Consider the following 20,928-nt stretch of genomic DNA (forward strand, 5'->3'; position numbering starts at 1 on the left):
AGTCCTAGATCAAACTCTGTGCTTTCACACCATAGTGATTACCAGTAGTGTATGGTTGTAAATAATGATAGTGATCATGAGTTCTGAATACAACTCACAACTCAGTTATATAAGAGTTGCGTTGGTAAATTTTGACTGCTATTCTTATTCACAACCAAACACAACTAGTGATTGCTATGGTTTGAGGGCACCTTAAGGAAAGAATCAGTAGGAAATCAAGATTTTCACACGTGAGAGTAGATAACTCCATGATATTTCATACAGAGAATATATCTATATATTTATTTATTCCAGTATATAAGGAAAGTTTACGCTGAAGATTATGATGATTATTGTGATCAGGCTGAAAATGATTTAAAACAAACTAAAGAAATCGTCATAGAAACAGTAAGTTTTCTTGTATATCTAACAAAATGAGAATTCATTCCACAAATTTTATTTAATATAATTTTACCCTCCTGTCTCCAGAAATCTATTTGATTTTTGTGGCATGATAGACTTATTAATGTTTTTCCAAATTAATATATCACTATTTTAAATTCTGTCAGTTCAGAGTTTTCTGTTCAATGTAACTGTTGTATTTTCTATTTGTAGGAAAATCAATACAGAAAGAGAGTAGGTAATAAAACAGGTAGAAAATCTTCAACTTCTTCCAAACCTAGAGCCAAATCAGGTAATTTTTTGTAATAAATACTGATAAAAATAAACAGATTGTATGTATTGAAACCTTTATGTGTTGTTGTTATGACAACTGAAGACAGGTTTAGTAAAACACTATAAAGTTATCAACAAATCACAGACTTTTATAAAAATAATCCAATCATTTAATTAACTCGTATAACAACATTATAAATCAACCTCCTCTCCTATATTCTAAAAGATATTAGTTCTATCTATCTTATTTTAGGTCTTGGTGTAAACAAGGTCCCCCTGACTAAACCAGTCAGTACGAAAGTGAGAAAATGTAGCACTTCTAGTTCTGGTATTTTACCACGAAAAACAATGTGTAAGTGTTTTGTCTCTATTATCTAGTTCCATTTTATCTCATCTCTGCCCAGCTGTGATGAAACAAGGCCTTGAACATCACACACCAATTTCTTGCTTATTGACCAAGACTACATTGGCTATTGATTTTGATTGGATGCAAGTCTACTGGGTGTCAGAGACTATTAGCTTTTATGAAGACAGGCAATGCATCTTTTTCGATTTATCCAACTGTTGAGGGATCTTAATATTTTATTATAATTTCAGTAACAGTCCACGATGAAGATGAACTACTTCCTGTTTTACTGGACGAGTTTCCCTACCTCCACATGTCAGAGAATACTTGGCATGAACTAATGAGACAAGGCCTCACTCAGATAGAAAATATCACCAAGGCTTATCGAGATACCAAACGGAAGAAAAGTAAAGGACAGACACAGGTAAAAATATTTTATAATCAGTTTTGTTGTCAAAATTACATTAGAAGTCACTAAAGCCAGACACACACGACAGAAATTTGTCCGCCAAACATTGTACTCAAGAAACATTTGATGGAAAATCAAACTTGTTTGAATTCTGAATAAATGTTTTCGTGTCTGTCGTGTGCAATAAATAAAAACATTTATACAAAAATGTCATCGGTGTCTTTCGTTAGTTTAGTTGCATTGTACACATTATTGTTGGTGAAGATTATTTACAGGATTGTAAAGATATTTTGACCGACAACTTGAGACATTACTTTTCCATTATCAGCCGTAAAGTATGAAGCCAATTTGATATTCACCAATTTAATTAAGTTTTTATGTGGTTTGATGTTTTTAAATTATAGATAGAGGAAGCTGTAAAAAGACACGAAACGTTGACTAAATTAGTTAAAAAACAAATGGACAGTATGAAAAGAGTGGTAGGTTAATTATATACTGTTAGTGATAAATTTACTTTTTCTGTCGATTCTAGCATAGAAAAGGCATCTAATTGTTCTGATGGGAAAATAAACCAAGACCCCGTCTGCTACAGGTTGTGAACCTTTAAGATCCTTCAATAGTTGGAAATCAAAAAATAATAATTTGTTGTTCAACTTGTCAATCAAACTTGTCTGATCTGTCTAGCATTAAATTCTTAAAGATGTATATGTAGTATATTACTGTTGTACTGTTAGGAATTTTTACTTTTCGTTGAAAATCTGCAAACTCCCTTTATAAAGTTTGAACTATTTTTAGCGGGAAGCTAAAGAACAGAAGAAACAACAGATTCAGTTTAAAAATAAAATTCACGAGAAACGTCAGCAGTCAGCACGAGCTAGAAAATATTATAACGAATATTCTGTTAGAGCTAGATCCAAATTGTTGAGACGCAGAACTAAAGAAGAAATGGTAAGAAAATTGATTTATTTGTCAAGTGAAATGAAACAGGATTTTAAGTCCTTTTAAATCTTAATTTGTGCAGCAGATTGTGTCAATGGAAACTGCTGTCATGTTTTTAAAACCTTAACCACGATAAAATCCAGATTTAAAGAAAAACAGTAAGGAACTTAGATGATTTTTGTGTCCAGTCATCTGATTGGTCAATAGCTAATATCGATTTTTAAATTTTAATATCCAATCAGATTACTGCAACTCGTAAATCTGGATTTATGTTTTAATATTATGGCCCCTGATTGGCTGATAAAGGTAGATTTTGTGCATCACTCGAGTATCTGTATTTTTTGTTTGTAGATCTTTAAGAAGTTATTTCAAGACGGTCTGTCGATACAGAAAGAAAGGATACAAGATATCAGACAATATGCTAGAGAACAGAGAAATCGGCAAGCTAAACTTCGACAGGATGAACTTGATTCTATGGAGAACTAGTATCCTTTTAAATTCATTTAGTTTTTATCGGCAGGTTACTACGCTGGTTATCCCATGATCTAACATAATTCTGTTATATCAATAGATTAATCGATTTCAGGACTGGTACCATGGCTATATACAGTATATTCTATAACATGCAGTGTATGTTTGTGTGTGTGTCACACCATATCTGGCACATCTGTGCAGTAATCTGATCGTAAATTTAGTGATGTCTGAAACACTGAAATCATCTTAAGCTTAAGTTTTAGAGAATAAGACCCGTGATTGGTTGAATATTTTTAACAATGAAGATATTGTATACCTTAACCCCCCTGTAGCTATCGAGACCAGTTTGAAATGTTGGCCAGTAAGGTCACCTCGGAACGAGAAGATTTATTAATCAGAGAAAAAGCTCAACAAAAGGTTTGAGATATAATTAAGAATTTTATATTCAGGGCCAGTGCTTTTGTGAAATTTCTATTCTCATCCCAAACCTTTCTTAACTTACCATGGTTTGGAGAGAGCTGTGGTGGCTTGGTGAGTTAGACGTTCACTAACCTGAAGGTCCAGGGTTCAATACCAGAATAGGTTGAGATTTTTCAACCCCGTTTTTCCAAGTCAGTAATGCAGGTCTGAGGGGCTGACATGGAGAAGTTCAAGTCGTTTGGATGTGACCATAAACAGAGGCTTATGTCATTTTATTTAATTTCCAGGCGTTGGATCAGCTGAAGAAAGAATTGAGAAAGAAAATGGAGAAAGAGATACAGGGATATCAAGATCAGTTATTCAGAGATGATGATGATGCCTATTTCAGACAACTTGACGCTGATCGATTACGTCAGGAATTACACCTCGCTAAATATCAAACTAAAATTTAATTGCGATAAACTTCATCCAGACAGAAATGTTAGGACTCGAGGTTAGAGATTATTGAAGACCTTGAACTTTTTAACTTCACCTAATATCAAATTAACAGCTCGGGTGGTATTTTGTATTAAGAGTCCTCATGAGGACGGCTTGTTATCTTTCCAGTTTAAAGACTTGAGAAAGTAAGAATATTCCACATCATAGGAAGTGTTTCTCTTATTGAGTTTATAGACTTCACCAAATATTGAATTAGAATTTAATTGAATTGATAAATTATCAGGCTTAGCTTTATGATTTGAATAAAAATTGTAAAGTAATTCTACCAGTAATTGTCCTATCATGTATAATATATTGTATATAATGTAAATTACCAGTAAAATGAAATTCTGTCCATATTATAACTGTGATATTAAGATTCTTGTTGAATTTAATTATGTACATGTATTAACATTAATGATAATTTAATATCATATTGGGGGTTTGGGATATGAGCTTCAGAGTTTGGGAGTTTGTATTCAGGGGAGAGAAGAGCGTGGAATTCATATTTTCAAATAGATTACGGTTTGGGAGTTTGTATTGGGGGGAATAGGAGTTTGTATTTGAATTAATTTGGGATTTGGGAGTTTGTATTTTGAAATAAATTTTATCATATATTGTCTGCCACTCCTATTCAAATGCTAATACTCTCGGGATGTGAACGACTTTCAGAAGCTTGCGACCATTAGGCCTATAATCTGTCCATGGTTGCCCAAAATTGTGTTAAGATTTGGGACTTTATTTCAAATTATGTTTGCACAAATGGAGCATAAAGGTAGGACGTAAAACTGCATTCATTTCATTTCTTTCATTTATATTTCCAATTATCAGTTCGGAAGACATATTACAATTATATTCAAAACATTTTGGACAGCAACATGGCGTCTGAAAGAAGTTATATTCTGAAAAGTTTCACAGAATGATAAGGCTATCAATCCGCCCTGAGTTCATTTACCAACCAATCCAGGGATCGTTTGGAGCCGGCATCTGCGTCTGTATTTCCCTGTGCTGTATCTACTCCGACGCTCTCAGTTGCGGCTTCTTCTGCAGCGTTATCCGTTGCACCGTCGGCATCAGTGTTACCCTCGACGAAGTCGCCGTCTGTATTTTCTACTATATTTGTTGATAGTTCCTGTTTTCCTGGAGGTAACCGGTTGGCTTTTTTAGCTGCCTTGACTTTTTTTTTCAGGTGAGAAATATGACGGCCGGATGGTGCTCGAGACATTATGTCCTGTAGCTTCTCGTCTGCGCCATCAAAATACATTTCTGTTTCGTCTGCTACTTGACGGAGAAATTCGGCTGTATTTTCAAACTGGGTTGCCAGATCCTCTATAGTGTTCTCCTCTTCTGTCAAATCCAATTCTTCAGAAATTCTTTGGGCGATTTTTCGGACTTTTCTAGCCCTCTTCTCATATCTTTTAGCAGCCTTCTCCAATCTCTTTCCCAAAACACCGCCGAGTTTTGAGAACAGTTTTTCTAAGGCACTGACTTTCACCTCCTCTGCTTCTTGTTCTTCAGTAACGGCAACAGGTGCTTCGGGAACTACCTCTATAATTTCCGGATCACCTACTGTTGTTTCTGCACATGTAATGAAAAATATAGGCCCTATGTTACTTCCTCTTATGTGCATACAAGCTATAAGCCGGGGGTTTTCTTTCATTGGTAAAGAGTTTTAATTGTAAAGCAAGCAAAGGTAGTGCCAAATGTTTCGAAAACTGAAAACGGGTTTTAATCTGTTTTTGGTTCGGTATCTGACGGATCCATGATGGTTTACAGAAAGCAAAGGGTAAACCTACCTTGAGCCTTGACGCTAAGTTCCCGAGTCAGTTCCTTTAATTCTGCCATCAGTTCAGCTTTATTGAGTTCAGCAGACGACATGAAAAACATTCCCGCCAATAGACCAAGTAATAATACCACTTTCATCATTTTCAATATTTGACTTTGCTTCCAAGAACTCCAAATTTTCTAAGGGTTGGTGTACTTGAGTTATTTTTGAGAGGATATCTCACTGTCTAGTATGGTTAACTCAAAAGATATTTCAAGATACGCATAAGTTATGAACACGAACAAAGTTTAAAAAGTAAGAAATCTGATTTTTTTTAATTTTATCTACCGATTTCTATTTGAAATAAAATAAAATTTTATTCAGGGTAGGTATGATATGCCTTTTGTCTTCTGTCTAAAGTCTGTCCCACCACAAACTTTTTTTGGTCAAACTTTACACAATAATATTGTTCGCCTTTGAAGTTCAGTCGCATCTGATAAAAAAAAAAGCAGATTTATAACGCTGCATCAAGTTTTGGGATGAGTTCTGAAACAGAAGAAACAATTTGGTTTCTTCAATTATAAATGTTACAGAGTAGCTTAAGTGAAGTAAAACTTTGGAAATTCACACCAACCGTTAAGTCGAGGTTTAATTCGTCAATCCAATGAAGCGAGGAAATGTTTCGAGGCTAAATTTTCATTAATATTCAAGATTATCTCAGATTTTCCGTTCTAACTTGATTTTATCTGAATTTTTGAAGATATTTATTGTTTTATGCAAATATCAAGAAATGGGTTGATATATTTATTTTTTATCTAATTGAGAAAGGCGCAAATAGGCATACATTCTAAGCGAACTAACCAGGAAAAGTCAGCTAGCTCGATAAAACACAATTCTGACCGACAATGTTGCTAGCGAGGCACAGTATTTTTACTCTGAAATGTGGGACAACGCTAGAAGAAATTGTTGAGTTGTTGTCTGAATCCAATACTCGCGTCTGATCCTACCAAATATTATCAATGTCAAGGTCGGACGACATTCTGCTGCTAATTTGCGCAAATTTTCGACATTTCTCATAAATCTAGTAATAGAACAATTCGGCTGTTATAAAACAGGACAGCCATAATGAGTTCATCAGTGCAGTATGCTGGACAGAAGTGCCCAATGATTGTCCTTGGAGGAAATTCGCATCCCGAGCTGGCCAATCTGGTAGCTAAGTGAGTTTGTTGTTCTTCATGCTTATTTTGGTGTCTTAGATTTGCCAACGCAATAGCTGTTGTTAGGCATTCTAATTCAAGATATGAAATTAGGACAATTTTTTATTCCAATTAAGAATAATTGAATCTGCCTACAAATGAACTTGTATTACAATGATCTGGTATAGAAGCACTGCCCCCTATCTATGCCTGAATTGCTACAGTGACAGTGTCAAGCAAGAGAAGTGATTAATTGAAATAATGGCTTCATCACTCATCAGTGCTAGACTCTCATATTTTATAGAAGACCTATTTAAAAATAATATTATGTTATTAAAAATGTTTATTTTTGTTTGTAGACGGCTGGGAGTTAGATGTGGAGACATGTCATCTTATCATAAAGAAAATAGAGGTTTGTATAGGCTATACAGCAAGTGGTGTTTCTATCAATCATTAGGTGGGGTGGGGCGAGTAGAAGCCACAGAATTGTCAAGGGGGACTCACCTCTCCAGGCATGCCCTATGTAAAATTTTAAGGAATTTGTGAGTAGGGGTTGTGCAAAGCTTGGAAAGCCTAACAACGGCATTGTATAGAGTCAATAAGCTAATTATTTGACTGTGACATCCGATACGTGATATAGATTGGACTAGGATAGTTGAATAATTGACAGCCAGTAGATCTTGGAAATGAATAACCTGGACAGTATTATAATTAACTTAGTTATTTTCCATCTGTTGATTTACTATTTATTATAATACTTATTGATTTCATTTCCATTGGTTTTGATACAGTTGTATTTCTCTAGATATGAAAGTTTATCAACATATGATTTAATAAATTTCCTGTAGTCAACCTTATTTAAATCACTCCCTCTTCCAATTAAGATATGAGGTTTCTTACTATGAGATGGTAATTTTTAATAAATCAGATCATCTATGATACCCATACTCAAATTATTATTACTGCCCTCAATCTATAGAATAGTGTCTCACTATAAACACTTATAAAGAACAAAACAAACCTTAAAATGTTGAAGAGTGTTGATTGGCCGGTTTAAGAATCGCTTTACATGAATACTTATTACTTAGATACTTAAATAGAAATATTAACTCTAATTGTATCGACTTTTTACCTACTGTTTGCACGTTATCGTGTGATTTATTTTTTCTTTATAGAAATATGTAGTAGTAGCTTTAAGTGACTTTAAGTGACTTTAAGTGGAAGTGACTATTCTCTGTAGTGAGTCTATTTGCCTGTTCTAGAATTATGATTATCTAGACTTATTTAATTCTGTTTCTAGAAACAGTGGTAGAAATAAAAGAATCAGTAAGAGGAAAAGATGTTTATATTATACAAACTGGTACCAAGTAAGTTTTCTATTTTTTATAAGGACTGGTAAGATGTTTACTGAACTTTATGTGTAACGGGGGCAATGGAAGTATTGATTTAAACTATTCCAATTTTCTCTCAGACATCTGTTAGTCTTGCAATTCCATCGAAGCTAAACATTTTGTGACATTGCTATCGCAACTTTTTTTGGATTTTTTCATTATATTGGACTAAGTTTGAACAGCTGATTGGGCTGTTTTCAGACCTGGCAACCCTTTTGCAAAAGTCATCAAAACTAATTATGTTACTATGGCATGGAATGATTAATCATTGTAATTTGGTTGACATCTCTTAGATAATAATTACAGTAGTTTTATATAGCTGTCTGTCTGTCTGTCTGTTCTGGTCTGTTCCGTTCCGTTCCGTTCCTGTTCCTGTTCCTGTTCCCGTTCCCGTTCCCGTTCAGTCCGTCCGTCCGTCTTAACACAAAAATATGCCACTTGCTGCCACTCAAAAGATTCGATTCTACATTAATGTGGGCGTATATGTTTGTCCGTCTGTCCGTCCGTAAATATTCATTTACTGATAACTCTTGTCAACCTCCTGGACATATTCGCTGCCATTACTAATGTGGGCGTATTTCGATGGCATCGCTATTTTTGTAGAGAAATAAATAACGATGTAATGGAGATGATGATTATAGCGTACGCCTGTAAGACAAGTTGTGCAAGGAATATCGTAGGAGTAATACCGTACTTACCCTACTCTAAACAGAGTAAGATGAGAAAACGTGGGGCTATAGTCTGTAAATTACTTGCTACCATGATAGGACAATCAGGTTGGTGCTGTTTTATAATTTGTCAGACATCTTGAATTTATATTATTCACTTCAACTACTGGCCAGATTTGATCTTATTTAGTTAATCGTCTGGGTCTGCATCACGTACAATCTTAAGGTGAGAGTATATGCTGATTCACTGGTTATATTTTTATTTTTACAACAGAGTCAAAACTTAATGCTTTGGTGATAAGATTCTGAAAAATGGAATACTTATATGTAATTATGGATTGCAATATTTCTACCATCAGCACATTGGGCTAGTGACCTTGCAATTGAAGTTTATAAAACAAAATGATTACTCTATCCTTTCATAAACTCCACAGAGAGTCCACATAGCTGGCTGATATGGTATTTAGACTTGCCAATTGGGCATCTCTTTCAGAGAGTCCACATAGCTAATTATGTTTATTTGGTATTTAGGTTTATCAACTCTTCATCTCTTTCAGAGAGTCCACATAGCTAATAATGTTTTATTTGGTATATTTTCAGGTTTTACTCATATCATCACCATGGATCTCCATCAGAAAGAAATTCAGGCGTTTTTTGACGTACCGGTTGATAATCTACGAGCCTCACCATTTCTTATTGATTATATCAAAGAATCCGTAGGTTTTTCTTGATTTATTAATATTTGAAACAGATTACCACTACTCCAATACTTGTTAATGTACATTCAAAACAAACCCATAGATATACCTCTCATAAAATATGAAAAAAAGGCTAGCTCTATCTGTCCATTGAATAAGAAAATAGCTTTAATTGGCCAAGGACCAGCTTATATTCAGGATTCCTGCAGAACCTAACTTTTTGTCCTTTTGCAAGATCCAATTGGTAAAATTTTCCTTAAATTCCAGATTCCTGATTATAGAAATGCAGTGATAGTTGCCAGAAATCCCAACTCAGTGAAGAGGGCGTCGTCCTACGCTGAACGACTGCGACTCGGAATAGCAGTGATACATGGAGAGGAGAAAGTCTCGGAACAAGAAGAAGATGATGGGAGAAATTCTCCTCCGTTGATGGAGGAAGATGAACATAATTTACTCAGTCGGACGATACAGTGTGGATTGGACATGATGCCAGGTGAGGTCCATGCTGCTATAGCAGCAGACAAGTCTGATATTGTTCTTTGAAATGCCCCTAATTATGAAAAAGATTAGAACTTGGGGCAGGGACCTAAAACCCATGGACACCATCCCCTTTCCTCTTTACAACATTGTAGATTGACTCAAGAGAGGACTGGAACATAATAAAATAATTAAGAGATTGATATAATTTCAGTATTACATGCTAAAGAGAAACCTCCTATCAATGTAGTAGGAGACGTCGGGGGTAGAATAGCTATCATTGTGGTAAGTAGATATATTATATTAACTATCATCTTTTTTCAGAGAGGAAACATAACTAATGAATTAGTTTGTCATATGAATCTAAGTATGATGTTAGTTCATATTATTTGACGTTTGGTAATAGCTGCTTCAACTCATAGACGTTTGTTATATCAAACTTCCATGTGCTTGAGTATATCAAGGGCTGTAACTCTGTCAATATTTGTAGAATTCTACCCAAATTGTCCGAGACCTTGTAGGTATAAACCTACCTAGGTTATAAAATTCTGATGCCTTGTTTATTTTTCTAGGATGATATGATAGATGATGTAGATTCGTTTGTGAAAATAGCCGAGGCGTTGAAGGAACGTGGGGCGTATAAAATCTACGCCATGGCAACTCATGGTCTATTGTCGTCTGATGCCCCTAGAATGCTTGAGAATTCTTGTATTGATGAGGTATGATCAAAAGAGATTTATTCACGTGTAAAGTCAGGCAATATCTTATGTTGAAAAATTGCTTAATTAATTCAGTTGACCCAGCTGTTACAGATAATCCACGAAAGACCTATGCCAAGAGGTTCCCATGAACTTAAGTTATTATCCTTGTAAAAAATTTTTGTTTCTTTCTGTTTACCTCTGTAAAAGCAGCCCTGCGAAAGGTCGTCATGACACTAAATTGTAGCTGATGAAGATAAGTAGAGATAATGTATTGATAAATATTGATGAAACATCAATCAACTTCTGACTTATTATTTAATCAATAAATATATTTTTATTTTTTTCCAGATTGTTGTAACCAATACTGTTCCTCATCAAGCCCAGAAATTACAATGTCACAAGATAAAAACAGTTGATATTAGTATAATGCTAGTCGAGGCGATACGTCGTATTCACCATAACGAATCAATGTCTTATCTATTTCGTAATATAGGTCTGGATGATTAAGACTTGTCTCGAAATCAAACCTTCGTATCCAACTTACTTAAGATTTATAGTCAAATAAAGATATTAATTCTGAACATTTGAGATTGATTCGAAACGTCATTAGGATCAGTCTATTTTATTTTTAGGTAGTTATATATAGCTAAAGGTATTTCCCCTCAGTACAATTAAAAAAATAAATAGTTGTAGTTTATATAAAACATAACCTAATAATAGTTCCGATCTTGATCTGTGTGTTAAAGTCTGATGACCTTGAGTAAGTCATCTTCACTCATAATTCCAGTTGACCCAGCTGTAAATGGTTACGGATGAAAATATCTGAATATTTTTGATTCATGCGACTCGTTCGGGTGTAAAAAATCGACATGAGCGGGTACACAAGCAAATTGAGCGATTTTAAAATTCGCCACAGTCGGGGCACTATAATACGCTCGTCTGCCCCCAGTATAAAGGGGTGAAAGCCAACACCCAGCCTGACTCTTGGTATTAATTATCATCAAATTGTGATGAAAAAAAGTGTGTGTTTTGAAAATTGAAAGATATAAAATTGATTTGATTTGAATTAAGGTAGGAACTTAACCTTTTTATCATCCAATCAGCAACAGCTAAATTTAATTAATCGTGCATTTAATTTAGGGCTTGTAAATAAATAGGGCATTTAATTAGTTAAAATAAGATGAAGGTTTGACTGCAATTTTAATGAAATGCATTTAATTTACATTTATCACTTATTATTAATACAAAAAAGCCATCTTGCAAATAATCAGAGTTGCAGGAAATCTATTCCAGCTTTGAATGGATACATTAAGTTTATATTTTGTATGACATTTATTATGATTACGTTTTAAATCAGCCAAAATATTTTTTCAGATCATTAAAAAATAAAGAATATAATGTAGATAAAAAAATTCAAATATGAAAAGATTGATTGAGATTTAGTGTATTGTGTATTGTGTATATTTTATGTTAAAGGAACAGGTGCAGCATTTTTTGGACCAATCGTACTTTAGTCTCAGCTAACCAGTAATGGTGTTCACAGCTCGTCAAAATTTGAGCCTTCAAACCCATGTGTGTCAAGTATTATCCGCTTTTGAATGTTAAAATGATGACTCGTCAATTTAAGATACTCTGTGATATATAGAAAAGACATCTGTAAAAATAGTGAGTAAAATTCCTAATTTGAAGTATTTTTATGAGATTTTCGTACATTTCTAGCACTTCTGAAGACTATTAACGTATATTCAACCTCCAAAAATGCTGCACCTGTCCCTTTGAATCATGACAGGATTGTTTTAGTTTTTTCTGTCAGTTTGTCATGCATGGATGGTGGGAGGATGAAGACAATTCATTTAAATACTTAAACGATTTTGTTATAATTTTTGTTTAGATATTATCGTTCTCTAATGTTGATTTTTGTCTTGTGTCAGCTTCAATACCCCACTAGCAATGAGTCCTGAGCATAAAAGAGATTGTAAAGAGGTTTTCTAAATTTGTTATGTATATCAGGGACACTGATAGCATCAATTTGTATCATTCCATTCTCAATCAGACCTCTGGTTTCTGCAATTCTACTTAAACTAAGTGTTATACGAGGTCTCTAATCGCAAAATATGCTGTATAATCACACCACAGGCGTCAGAATGAAAATTAGAATGATGTAAATTGATGCTATCAGTGTCCCCGATACACATACAACTTTTAGAAAACCTCTTTACAAGCACTTTAATGTCTAAGTGATGGTCATGGAATTTCAAGGAATGTTTAAAAACTGAAGATGGTGTGTGACTATATTTGTTATTGTTGTTTTATATTATTGTTTGTTTATTTGTAAATTGTGAAACTGAATTGAATGATTGAGAAATAAATTGTTTTCTCGTGACTTGATGTATCGTTATATGTTATTGTCTGGATTGTGTGAAAACATTGTTTGAAATTAGATAAGTATCTTGTTGGGATTGGCGGGAGTGGCGCTAGCTCGCTAACCTGAAGGTCCAGGGTTCAATTCCGGGATAGATCGAGATGACACCTTCGGATTCCCCCTGTCAGTGATGCAGGTAAGAGGGGCTGACATGGAAAAAGCGTCTAGTCGTTCAGATGGGACATTAAACCGAGGCTAATGCTGCTGTCCTGGCAAAATTTCCCTCATTGCACTCTGCATGTCGTTGCCCGTCTTCATTAGCCCACAAGGTGCAGAAAAGTAGGACGTAAAACTCATTTCATTTCTTTTCATTTCATTTGTTGGGATTGGCACAAACCCACAAACTAAAAGCCAAAATAATTGGATACGAACTGAACACGTTGGGTATTTGTCTTTTTGAGCCAAGTTCAGCACCGAAACTTGGTAAATGAAAATTAATAGACATCTTTGGCATAACAACATACTCACAAACAAAAAGTGCCATATACAACGCTGAAAATTGTTCTATTCTATCATCGATAGGTATAGGCAAAACTTAAAATAAATCCTTAAAAGTTGTTGGAGTGGGGTTAGCATAAGATAAACGTGAAAAGACAGACGGAAAGTGTGACAACCATATACAATAATCTGGGCATATAAAAAAAATTGTTTAAAAATAATGTTTTTTTTTGGAATATCAGTAAAGAATACATAAAAAATTCAATTTTGTTTTTAAAAATTTAATAAGGAATGGAAAGAAATCAAAAGAAACAAGTATTGCATGGCTTCGATCTTGAAACCTCAACCACATAGATGGGTGTGAAAATTATATTCACACAAAGAAATATGTAACAATCTTCATTCATTGGGAGTGAGTTATCTATCAGTGTGAAATTTCAGGAACTTTTTATCCAAAGATTTTTTTGCAGAAGCAAGGTCCAGCGAATTAATTTGTGTCAGGGATGTTCGGGAAAGCTCGCTGAAAAATGTCACTTCATGATTAGATGTTTTTAATTTCAAACTGATGCAGAAACTGTCAATCAAATCTCCATTTCTTTTGTTCTATGAATGAGAAATGAAAAGAAAAACTCTGAATAAAACAAAAGTGCTGCATGGTTTCAATCTTGAAACTTCAAACCACATAGAATAGAAGTGATAATTATATTCAGAAGAAAACTCAAAAGGTCAGAGTCCTGTTATCTCCAAATATCATTTATTTGCTCCAATTTCGATATCTTAACAATGATAAGCTGAAAGAGGAATGGGTAGGGTATTAACTGTTAACCCTCTTCACACCACGATCAAGATGAATTAATTAGAATTCCAAATCCATCATCTCCACGTCAGACGATTCCACCAGAATAATTTGTATGGGTTTGGTCCGAGGATGAGTTTTACATGATTTATTTACGATATTCTGTAAATCGTTCACTAGCAACACTTTCAAACTATCGTCATTAAATCTTGTTTCTAGGTAACATTCACGAGGGTAGGACAAACGTACACACTGGACTGATATGTTCTTAGCGATCACTTCCACAAACGATTTCAACGCATCAACGGAAAGAATATTCTCGGCTAAATTCACAAATAAAAGTTTATCAATGTCTGCTATGTATGACTGCACCAAAAATAAATCTTGATCCAACATTGAACAATCTTCGATGTCCAAAATCTTTAAAGTTGATTTCACAGCTTTGAATAACTTCCGCAGTTCATCCGTCATTCCGTTTAATCCGTTGGAACCGAGACATAATTCCTGTAGTCCATGTGCATGATGGGATAGACTTAAATAGGTCACGTCGTTAAGACGCAGAGCGCAGGATGCCAGACGTAAATACTGTAATGGTTGAGTCACCTGACATAGCAACTGTCTTAACAAACATTTTACGCGATTATTGCTAAGATCCAAACGGACTAATTTGGGTAACGAACCCAGACATTCGGCTATATGCATACTTGATGTTACATTAGTAGAGAAGTTCATATTATTACAAGCTAAGTCTATCGACGTGAGGTTGGACAAGTTTTTTAAGGATGGAATCAACGTAACGAAGTCGTCACAAGTTAAGGAATTATAATGAAGTTGAAGAGCTGTTACATACTGAAAATAGATTATTAATAATTATTAATACTTTGTAATACATCGGTCAGAATTAACTTCGCTTCTAAATGATAGCAAGATTGGCAGACCCACTAAATCCATTGAGATAGATTAGAATAATTAAAACTTTACAATTAGGTCCAATACACCAAAGTGACAGCAAAGTCAGCCCATGGGGACAATCATAGACTCTATATTTTATATGGGTCCGAATAAGGTCCAATAGCCATGGATCTGTCTGTCTATCATTCAGCCCTCGAGGACAAAAGAATTTAATCCATTTCAACACAGTACAAAAATTGGTTATGTCTAACATTATGCCAATGGGGACCAACCTATACCCTTTATGGGTCAAATTAAGTTCAATTTCAAACATAGAATTTACCAATTTCTTGGAGGCAATAAAAGAAAAGGGGTGTGCATTATATTTGCAATTATACAGTATATGTTACCTTGGTGTTCATTTGTCTCAATATAAGATTAATAGCAGGTGCTCCTAGCTGTATGGCCCCCAATCTCTGTATACATAGCTGGACTTTACTGGCTGGGAACGTGGACACTTTTAACGCTTTACATAATTCGGCAAACGTTGATTCTGATGTGACGAACGCATCCAGCTTTACTATTAATTCTACAAAAAATATAAACAACCAATTCATAATACAATTTATCACAATATAATTTTCTGAAATAAATGGAATAAGAATGATGTCTTACATTATCATTACATCTGAGCATTTTTCCCATATACACATAAAGAGTAAATGAATACCTATGTACCTCTCTTTCCAGAAAAATTGAAATGGTGGAAATCAATTCAATCAGTGTCCTTGATACACATAAATAATTGAACTTACTGCAATTATCAGGAAAAGAACTGTCAACTGGTTCTAGAACATTTCTATCATCCACGACATCGTACGCGATGGAGGCAGCCTCGTTAAACTTCTCTACTAGACTCTTCCGTCGTGTTTCATTATGAGCCAATAGACAGTGAGTTGAGAGATAAAATAACACAACTTCAGCTGAAATATCAATCAATTATTATCACAAAGAGTATTTCCATTTTCGTTTATTTCATCAGTGGAAAGAATAAAAAAAAGACCTAGAGAAGCTTTTGAGTTTTCATTGCAACATGTTCCCATCAACCAATTATTTACGTCTTGAATAAGAAAATCAGGATAAGAAAGTTGTCTTCAAAACATACCTGTAGGGTAACCAGTTAGATCCAAATATTTTAATTTATTCGGATGACCTTTCTTCAACCCCTGAATAAATCTATGAACGAGAGTTGTGGTGTATCTCATGCCCTGACGTACGACTTCTGATAAATAGCTATCATTATAAAGTAACATCAGGGAGGTGAATAAATTAGGGGCCAGGGATTTTAACGAAAAGCTTTCCATTGGCCAATGAGTCAGTAAAACTTCCATAGCTCTGTCCTTATTGGTCAATAACGCCTCTTTCATCAACGGAATACACAAATCTTTCGGCACGGTTTCTATCGCTTCGAGCGTCATTGATGAATCACGAACGATATAATTACAACAAGTATCCACCAGGCTTTTCATCTGCGGTGTTTTATTTTTCTGACAAGCTGGTGTTGGTTCAGACTCAAAATCTACTGGATATATCGACCCACTGTAGTTATCCACCCAAACTACGGCTGTTCTGGCTTCCATCTTGGATCTAAGTTGAGATCATGTTCAAGTATGTGCTAGAAATAAAATAATACACAGGTGACATGGGTCATTGTAGAAAATCTGAGGTGGTCAAATCAACCCCCGGCTGTAATGACACAGTAAAACATGTTAGAGTTGAGCCTGCCGTAATTTGTAATAAAATAAACTCGTCTCGAATTCCATTTAAAAATATTCAAAAATTTGGGACATGAGACAAAGCTCCGGGCTACTAACTTAGCCATTTATCATGTAAAACCATAAGTAGCTTTTTTAATTATGACATGACAGTCATTGAGACAGCTCGTCTGCATGGCCATGGGTTGGAAAGTCTAAGCGCATTTTGATCATGAAATTGGAACAATCAAAAGTGCAGTTTAAGTATATATCTAAGAGATTATTACCTTAGAAGATTTAATTGAAGAAACCAACTGAATTTAATAAATTTCTAAATTCTATTGCATGTTTAGTAAATATTCGTCCATATTGAAAAGGGGAGATAACTGGCTTCAAGGCGAGTAAGACACAGACTACAAATACTTTTAATCAAGATAATATTTTGACTCTGACCACAATACGACTATGTTCTCATCACCGTCTAACATCACAATGCATGATGATTTAGAATATCCTAAGACTTTACGCGAATTAAACACATTTCCAATGAGGTTTGAGGAACTGAATTCTGTAGAACTGAATGAGTAAGGTTGATTGACAGAGTGACTCAGTTTCCACTCCATTACAGAAGCCTTTATAATATTATAGACATTGGACAGTCCATTTTTACTTTACTCTCTTGATTTGCCCACCGTCCCTTTAACATGTCCACTTCTATTTCATATCACATTTATTTATTGATACAGGAATTTGATTCAAAAATATGTTGGCTTTTGGTAAAGTTGCAGAGGCCCCCAGAGGTTTTCAACAAATACAGACATCTGCTCTGAAACCAAAAGAGAAAAGTACAATTTTCAGACTTCATACTTTAATTACATACAACAATAAATATATTCTTTTAACAAAGTATTACAGTTTTAGTTTTAAGACATTGTCAAAGTTATTTGGCTTTTATTAGGAGCAAATCTACCAATGAAGACAACTCTCAAAAATTATCACAGAAAATAATAGAATATTTGATATGTAAATCATTTGGTATCAACTTTTGATGATGATATTTTCTATGGAATAAACAAGAACAGCTCCACCATCAAGTCCCAGATATAACGATTGATCTGATTGGTTGATATTTCCACTGGTGACCTTTGATCTGGGAATATCAGCCAATAATTCACCAGATATCATATCCCAGAGTCCAGTGTTTCCATGGATATCGGAAGCTAGAATCGAATCTCCACATATAGCCACATTTTTTAAACTGAAAAATCAATGAGATAAAATTAAGAATTACAAATGATATGATTATACAAGGGAGATAATGAAATACAAGGGAGATAATGAAATACAAGGGAGATAATGAAATACAAGGGAGATAATGAAATACAAGGGAGATAATGAAATACAAGGGAGATAATGAAACGCTTGTTCGCTTAATAAACTCATTGGTTCACATGTTTATATCACCAAAAACCCTTCATCTTTGTTCTTTGGCCTTCCATATCTGAGAAGTGGTGTTATAGCTAATTTACTAGAGAAACCCTGTTGTAAATCCAACAAACCCCAAGCACAATCAATGTAAATCCAACTCACCCTTTCCAAGAGAACTGTAGAGATTGGTAATCATGTAGAATTAGACTGGAGTTGTTAGTAATGTTAACTATCACCACGTAGCCCGGGCTGTCTGATTTAACACGATATAGAAGATGACATACTAGATACCCCTGAAAATATACAAAGTTATTGATGAAATCATTGGCATCTCTCGTCAGTTTCCATAAAGCTTTCAGCACTCTCCTTAAAGCTGAACCTTCCTCGGTAATGAATGGTGAATTTCATTGTGTCTTCTTGAGCGAGCTGTGAGACTCTTTGCTTCTAGCATTTTACTTATCATTTGTCAAGTGATAATAATATTGCTATCTGAGTATAGTCCCTAGTTTTAGAGCCTTTGGAATAATTACCCTGGCATTTAATACTATTGTCACTCATGGATCACCAATTATAAATTTCATTATCATTTTGAATCTGTATCTTACGACTTGTTTTAAGAGAAAAATAAGAAAAGCAACCTGTATATTGTGAACAGCAGCCAATGAAACTCCTGGTGTTATTACACTGTCTAAATCTATCTTCTTTATTAAAAACCCTACTTCATGGTTCCTAAAATATAGTAACAAACATTAATGGTCTCATAAAAATACAGAATAAACTGAGTTAAACGACTAAACTTCCTTCTGTAGCTCTAACAAGATACAAAATCTGGTACAGGGTTACATTGGAACTAAATTAAAGGTATTTTCTTTATCCTACAGATCTAACCAAGGATATGAAATCAGTTTTTACATCCTAGAGTTGGAAGACAGGTCATGTTGACCTCTCTGAAGCACCTCAGATTTGCTACTGGAAGTCAATTTTCTGCTGTTCATTTCTAATCATGTTGTCAAACAGATGGATAGATATACTATCTATCTAAGTATTTGGCTCTAATAGATACACAATTTTATGTCTGGATTTGTCCTGTGAATTCATCTAAATCTTACCAAATCAACGCCTCTCTCTTGGACGTCAATCCCACAACGCAACATTCAAGATGTCTGACTTCTGCAAGGTCCATCAAATAACCAGACGTAGATTCAAGGTGGCAGCACAAGGACATCTGTTTATATCCATCTATTAATACATGTTTGGTTGCCGTGAGTGATGTACAATGATTATAACCTATGATTAGCTGATCTTTGTTTATAATACAACACAGTAAACTTGTAACAGGGCTGGAAATAGAACATTAAATACAGAACTTGAAAAGACTTTGATATATTCAATAAGATGAGCTCTCATAATATTCTTTTCCCTTGTCAGCTAACAGACTAATGTCTGAAATGCGGTCATCTCAAGATTCAAAAAATATTACCAGTACTTCTTCCGTTAATGTCACTTGGACACACTATTGATTGGATTCTTTACGAGAATTTGCTTTGGGGTCATTATAAGTAATGCCTTTCAATGACAGGCGTTTTGGCAACCCAAGATAGGCTAATCAAACTGACTGTGTTTCAGTAATGCAGTATTGCTTTGGTGACGTTATTGTTGGCTAGGATTGGATCCTTCACATGATTATGAAGCATTGATTTGGAGCAATATAAGTTTTTCCTTTGAGGGTTTGTCACTTTGAATAGTTCATACTTACTTTGTTTCGTTTATACTCAAATCTATATTACTCATATTGGAATCACCTGACAATAGATCATAGTAAAATAGCGATACACGCTGGTCTCCTGTCTTATCCTCTTCTAGGATAATCAGGACTACTTTATTAGCTTTCTTGATTATCCAGCCTTCTATTGCTTGATATGTCTGAATTAGAATTAACATATCAAGGTTATGTGAAATGAAAATTTGTTGCAGAGTTATCAATGTTGTTTAAGTCTCGTATATCCACTATTGGGGCTAATTCACCCAGACGTACCCATTCCAATTACACTAATTGGTCGAATATTTGTCACAAAACCTCAATATCTTAAATATTATGTTCCTTTCTTCCTCTGGTCAATTAAGGATGCCATCTAATATCGGTTTGGTCTAGTTAGATTCGTATTTCTTCGATTCAAGAAATGACCCTTTAACCTACCTGTGAAAGATACCAATCTAGTTCGTTCCCCCATTGACCTTGACCCTGACTCCAGACACTGATAGCAGACGGTAAGAGACAGACGATGTATGAATATTCATGACCTTCTGATGTCCAGGTTCCACCAGAAATAAACACCACGCTCTCTTCTCTACATAACTATAAATATAAAAACAACATTTTATTCAATCAGAACTAACAATCTGTAGGTAATGACTCTACAGTAAAAATCATTAAGTATGACATCTTTAATCTTTAGTCATACACTTCTTTTGAACTTCTGGCTAAGTTTTCTACATTTAGATCTATCATCAACAATTTTAAAATATGAGCATTACCTTAATACAATCTACGGGGCCAATCACCTCATCACACTCTGTTTCAGCA

At 34.6% G+C, this 20,928-nt stretch overlaps 4 protein-coding genes across 4 annotated transcripts; 2 read left to right on the forward strand and 2 right to left on the reverse strand.

Moving 5' to 3' along the window:
* Positions 1-1,265: 1,265 nt before the first annotated feature.
* On the forward strand, positions 1,266-3,694 carry LOTGIDRAFT_110058 (hypothetical protein; the record flags this gene model as incomplete). The annotated part of the gene is made up of 6 exons (XM_009047007.1): positions 1,266-1,424; positions 1,814-1,888; positions 2,205-2,357; positions 2,700-2,833; positions 3,155-3,239; positions 3,530-3,694. Coding segments are annotated over 6 exons (771 nt in total), but the record flags the coding sequence as incomplete, so codon positions are not given.
* Positions 3,695-4,650: 956 nt separating this feature from the next.
* On the reverse strand, positions 4,651-5,645 carry LOTGIDRAFT_156334 (hypothetical protein; the record flags this gene model as incomplete). Its single annotated transcript, XM_009047008.1, has 2 exons — positions 4,651-5,297; positions 5,516-5,645. 2 exons carry the CDS (start codon positions 5,643-5,645, stop codon positions 4,651-4,653), a joined length of 777 nt encoding a protein of 258 aa, XP_009045256.1.
* A 1,003-nt stretch (positions 5,646-6,648) lies between these two features.
* LOTGIDRAFT_110501 (hypothetical protein) lies at positions 6,649-11,122 on the forward strand (the record flags this gene model as incomplete). Its single annotated transcript, XM_009047009.1, has 9 exons — positions 6,649-6,701; positions 7,040-7,092; positions 7,981-8,047; positions 8,675-8,847; positions 9,340-9,455; positions 9,705-9,909; positions 10,129-10,199; positions 10,487-10,633; positions 10,964-11,122. 9 exons carry the CDS (start codon positions 6,649-6,651, stop codon positions 11,120-11,122), a joined length of 1,044 nt encoding a protein of 347 aa, XP_009045257.1.
* A 2,566-nt stretch (positions 11,123-13,688) lies between these two features.
* Positions 13,689-17,279, reverse strand: LOTGIDRAFT_230103 (hypothetical protein). Its single transcript, XM_009047010.1, has 5 exons — positions 17,204-17,279; positions 16,328-16,837; positions 15,978-16,145; positions 15,573-15,751; positions 13,689-15,120 (listed from the first exon to the last, which is right to left on the reverse strand). The coding sequence occupies exons 2-5, from the start codon at positions 16,800-16,802 to the stop codon at positions 14,332-14,334; spliced, it is 1,611 nt and encodes a 536-aa protein (XP_009045258.1). The 5' UTR covers positions 16,803-16,837; positions 17,204-17,279; the 3' UTR covers positions 13,689-14,331.
* Positions 17,280-20,928: the final 3,649 nt, after the last annotated feature.

Source organism: Lottia gigantea, assembly GCF_000327385.1.
Source record: "Lottia gigantea unplaced genomic scaffold LOTGIsca_11, whole genome shotgun sequence".
Classification (NCBI taxonomy): Eukaryota; Metazoa; Mollusca; class Gastropoda; family Lottiidae; genus Lottia; species Lottia gigantea.

Excerpts from the sequence above, each read along its gene's own strand:
- LOTGIDRAFT_230103 (XM_009047010.1), bottom strand. The coding sequence starts at position 16,802 with ATGGAAGCCAGAACAGCCGTAGTTTGGGTGGATAACTACAGTGGGTCG. Across the intron at positions 16,146-16,327 it reads TCTAACTGGTTACCCTACAG|CTGAAGTTGTGTTATTTTAT; the intron begins GTATGTTTTGAA and ends TTGATATTTCAG. Across the intron at positions 15,121-15,572 it reads TGAGACAAATGAACACCAAG|TATGTAACAGCTCTTCAACT; the intron begins GTAACATATACT and ends ATCTATTTTCAG.